The following is a 5,055-nucleotide window of genomic DNA, read 5'->3' as shown; positions in this document are numbered from 1 at the left end:
AGAAAGTTCCAAACTGTGCACAAACACGTTCAAAAGCACAAGAAGGGAAAAGATATTTCACATCTCCAAGAGCTACTTAAAGTTCTGCACTCAGCTCCATAAGTTTAGGTTGCTGTAGAGCTTCTGTGGGAAGACATCAGTCTTCCAGGCACAGGTACTGTATGCTCAAAATAGAAATGTTCTCTAAATTTAAAGGTTAAGTAAGTATTCCAGAAGAGTTCTGCTTACCTGCATTAGTATTGAGCTGGCTGTCCTGGGAACAGTTTTCATTGCCATCAGAGGTTGACTGTAGCGAGGAAGATGGTGCAGCCCTACTTCGTTTTTTGTTGGCTTTCCTTTCTGCCACCTGCCACTCTTCATCTTCATCCTCACTTTCGCTCAAGTCATCAAACCCAAAGTACTTGATTTTGTAATTGGAACTCCCAGAACTTCTAGAGGCGCCTTCATCTCCTCCTCCCTCATCTTGATCATCAAACCCAAAAAACTCTAATTTTACATCCTTTTTGGATTTGGTATTGCTCGGTCGAAATCTCGTTGTAGTTTTTGTAGTAGCAATGTCTGCTTTTTTCCTTAAGCGCCCAGCTTCTCCCAAGTCAGTAGGGGCTGCTGTGGTAAATTCATCAATTCGCTCCATGGTGTCCTGTATAGTAACATTACAAACTGACAAGCAAGAGGGATGTAGAACAGTGTAGTCTCTAGTCCGTCCAACCGTTCCTCTAAAACTGGTCCCACTACTTAAAGAAACTTTTCTTGCTGGGTTCAGACCATCATTATTTGACTCGCTGTTTGCTTTGGATAAAGACTGACTAGTGCCATCCATGAGCTTGTCAAAATTTGTTGCGCCCTGCTGTTTTGCTTTGTTGGATCGACAGTATGTCCTACAGTTGCTTGGCCTGGGAATAGTTTGCACAAGTTCTTCACTAATGGCTTCCTTTGGGTTTTCAGTATCTTCTTTATCACACTCCTCATCCTTGCTCTTCACCTCTGAGACATGCTCGTTGTTAAAATCTAATATATACTCTCCAGTTCTCGTGTCTTCAGGTTCATCCTCCCATTCATACAAGTGAGTTCTTAATTGCCCCTTGGTCTGAGATGCTTCTGAGGGAGAGTCTGCCGTTTTTCCAACATGGGAGTCCCAAGAATCAGGCAAGCCCCTGGCTTCAATGTTGTATCCTGAAGTGTCTGTAGTTTCAGCATTGGTTTTGTTACTGTCTTCAGCATTCTCGTAGATTAAGTGGCTGTTCTTCTCATTGTCTTCGTTCAAATTCTGTATTTTATCTATAAGAAAAGATAAATTTATTACTAAAAACATTCTAAAAATTGGCAACTTTGAAAAGCCACAATATAACAGCAAATATTCAGTGTTAAAGGACAAAAAAAACATTAAAGAGGTCCTTAACCTCCTAGTTTAAACTTAAGCCTTCCAGTTTAAAATTTTTGCTATAATAAAATCTTCTCACCATTTCTAGCAGAAATATACACTAACTTGAAATAAGCATCAGTTTGAAAACACTTGGATCATGAAGAAACCTAACAGTGAACCCTAACAACAAGCACTTATCTATACAATCTACACGAGAAAGTACAAAAAGTCTGCAGCAGTTTTCAGCGAAGTCAATCACATTCCACATGTCATACATATGTGACTTACAGTGAATAATTAAAGAGCGATTATAAAGCAGTTTCTAACTATATAAGAAAAAAAAGTACTTCCTGTACCTAGGTTATCAGAATGTTGTATTTTCTTCTTATGAAAACATAACTAAAATCCCTACTTACACCAAGCTATTGCAACAACACCAGTGTTTCGAATGAAAGATCTGTGATACAGATTTTAGCGCCCAATTTGCTTCAGATACTGTACTTCAAGTACTTCTTGGTTTTGCGTAGAACTTGAGCAGGTAATATCATTGGAAACAAAACATGCATTAAGCAGTGTATTAGCCAAGTTTGCATATATGCATTTTTAATATTGCAAGGTACATTGTAGTAGCCAACTGTAGTCAGGAAAGGGGATGCATGGGCAGGTTACAACTGCTCCTTCAGATATTCTTGGGTTAAGAACAAAACAGTAGTGAGGCATCATCACAGCAGAAATGAGAATCAGACCGGACCACAGAACCTACCAATGAAGTTGAGTAAATATGCTGAAAATTATCCTATAATTCACTACCTAACACAGTAACCCTACAGCTACTAAATGAAATGAAAATAATCCACTAACACATCTGTACTAAAAATCCTACAGTCCCTGTTACAAACTGCATTGTAAGTTTTAATTGGTGTACCCAGAACAGCTTTAGCAATTATTCTATTCTGATGCAACAAAATAACATTTGGACTTTAAGAAGAAATACAAAAAATACAATTCTCATCACTATTTTAAATTGAACCATTTCTGAAACACAAGTTTTTACCATTAACTTCTACAGATCTGAAAAAGAGCTGTTGCCAAAAGTTAAGTCTCCACTTCTCCAACTCATGGCCAACAAACTCCACCGTAAGAAATCAGCTTTTGTAAGATCTGTTTCCAGCCAACCAGCACCCACGCAGCAATAATGCCAGGAAAAACAGCACCAAGTCCTCCACCTGCTGTCCTCGAAACTTTGCTTTCCCTGAATACCAACAAAAGCTCAGTGGATTTGGTACCGGAGTCTCACAAAGATAGCATCTGTATCTGCCGTAGTCTGTTGCTGCACCTCACACACATGCACAAAGATACCCAGAAATAAAAGTATGTTGTTTCCTGGAAACAGGACGAGCAGAAGTTTCTTTGAAATTTCTGAGGCAGTATAAGCAAACACAGGAACCAAGGTGTCTACCGTTACAGCCAACACCCACTGCACTGGCTGCCTGGGCCGGGAGAAGCAAGATAAGCAGCGTGACTGGAATGCAGAAGGCCTTGACACACAGAAGAACAGCACACGATGAGATAAACTGGAGAAACAGAAGCAACGGGGACAGGGACAAGTAGAACAAAAATACTAGAAAAGAACATGCTTCGAAGGCACAGGCACAGAACACAACAGTAATAAAAGAGGCACCACTGGCAGATGCCTAAGGATCAGATTTGTTAGGTAGCAAATGCCTACTAAACTCATGAGCAAAAGTAAGACATTAGCATCCTCTAGCACTAGACTAATTAGACTGCATTAAACTTCCCCAGCTACCCTTTACACACATGACAAGTTTCATAGCATTGACCATAAGGTTTCAGCCTTCCCGATGAGGAAAGTGAGCACTGATATTGTTCCAGGGACCTTCCTTCGTTTGTTTTCACATTAAAACGGCATCATCTCAATGCCATCCTCGCACACATGGTTTATAAAAGAACTTCAAGGTACAAGCTTATAATTCTTGTAAAAGAAATGATTACCAAGTCAAGTTTTGCAAGAAATTGGTTTAATTGTAGCTGAAATTCCTCAGGGAGACAGGACAAGTGGTATCTCACAAACTGCACCTAAGTTTTCTGGGAGGCCAGCTGAGGTCTGTCACAGTTGACATACTCAGCTAGAAATAAAAAAAGCTCTTCACAGTATGTATGAAATGCAAAACTAATTTCCCCAAAGAACATTAGTCCCAGCCATCTCAGTGACGGAATTTAGTTTAATCTTTTCCAGTATCAATATGTTAAACACAAAATCTTGCTATTCAGTCTCATGCTTGTGATAATCTAAGAGGCCCAACCAAAATTAATATTTCTGTAATCAAAGAGCGACTCTGACAGGGTACAATATGTTCTTTTCCCCCGTATGTTTAATATCATTTGGGCATCTGAAGATTACCATAATAGTTATGCATGAAAACCAGCAAATTAAACTCTAAAAATGTTGATAATGTCTCATTAAAATCTGCCAGTTTGCAGTCTCACCACTACTGTTCCATATCTGAGTACATACTTACTTGAATTAATAATTTCTAAGCAACATTTAAAACAAGTACATTTTAAACCTCCCTGTCTTGTCTTGCTAAACAATACTTGACTGAACTGTTAGGAAGAAGTTTCAGTACGAGTTTCTGTAAAGGGAAGGGTTCCCCCATCCTAAGGATTCAGGGATCTTAAAGAGCCATATTTCATAGCAGCACCAAACTACATCTCATCTTTCCAGGGAAGGAACAAGCTACACGTGCATACGCACATTTCAACCCAAGAGTGAAATAATTCAGGAATCTGATTTGAAATGAAAAAAGCTGAAATTTAATTTTACATGGTCTTAGCTTGAATCATTAACATCTCAGCTACAGTCTGTTCTCTCAAGCAGAAAAGATGATCAACACACCAAGCCTGAAAAACAAACTGAAAAGGCCAAAGATGTATAAATATATCTATAGCTTATACAGACAAGTAGCATTGACAAAAAAATAATGGAAAAAGTTACCAAGAAATCTGTTTCCAAAGAAACGGTAACTTCACCAACCTGTCTGCTCTTCTGTCTCTTCATGCTCATTCCCTACAGGCCCAAGTACAAAACTGAGCTTGCTATTAATTCGGTGCCAGTGTTCACCTCTAAGAGAGCCACCAGAACCACACAGGTTCTTCAGGGCATTAGTACACCTGCATATTAGCAAAATTTGACAGACTGGGTTAACGCAGTAGCCATATATCGAGTCCTTCCAGCCTTGAATTCCTTGTTTCCCTTCATCTCTAAGTGTGAGTAAAATCACTTTCTCCAGTCAGCTCAGCTAATAAATATAAAAACCAAACCATTCTATCGCAAACAGCTTAACTGGGGGTTTACTGCGCTTCCAATAAATGATCTTAAAGCCCACCACTCAGCATTAACAGCTCTTTCTGCACCACAGCAGGACTCCTGCTGCTTTTGTACAAGCTACACATTGCTTCTAGTCCGTGCATAAGCAACTTAAGATTTGTCTCTGAAAGGACTCCACGAGCATCAACAAAGTGTTACATCTCATTTTTAACTCTCAGCTAGTAACTCAGTCCAGCACACAAAGGCACTCTTAAGCAGCAAATAAGAGGCAGTTAACTTCCTCCTTCATTTTGTGCCTATCAGACATCAACATTTCAAAACCACCGTACTTCAGAAGCTTCAG

The 5,055-nt window shown here is 39.4% G+C and overlaps 1 protein-coding gene across 1 annotated transcript; it reads right to left on the bottom strand.

Annotated features, from left to right (window-relative positions):
- Window positions 1–228: 228 nt before the first annotated feature.
- LOC104547112 (wings apart-like protein homolog) lies at window positions 229–4,555 on the bottom strand (the record flags this gene model as incomplete). The annotated part of the gene is made up of 2 exons (XM_010192685.1): window positions 229–1,278; window positions 4,419–4,555. Coding segments are annotated over 2 exons (1,187 nt in total), but the record flags the coding sequence as incomplete, so codon positions are not given.
- Between the last annotated feature and the right edge of the window lie 500 nt (window positions 4,556–5,055).

Source organism: Mesitornis unicolor, unplaced genomic scaffold (assembly GCF_000695765.1).
Source record: "Mesitornis unicolor isolate BGI_N332 unplaced genomic scaffold, ASM69576v1 scaffold52539, whole genome shotgun sequence".
Taxonomy (NCBI): domain Eukaryota; kingdom Metazoa; phylum Chordata; class Aves; order Mesitornithiformes; family Mesitornithidae; genus Mesitornis; species Mesitornis unicolor.
This window is presented reverse-complemented; position numbering and strand designations above follow the sequence as displayed.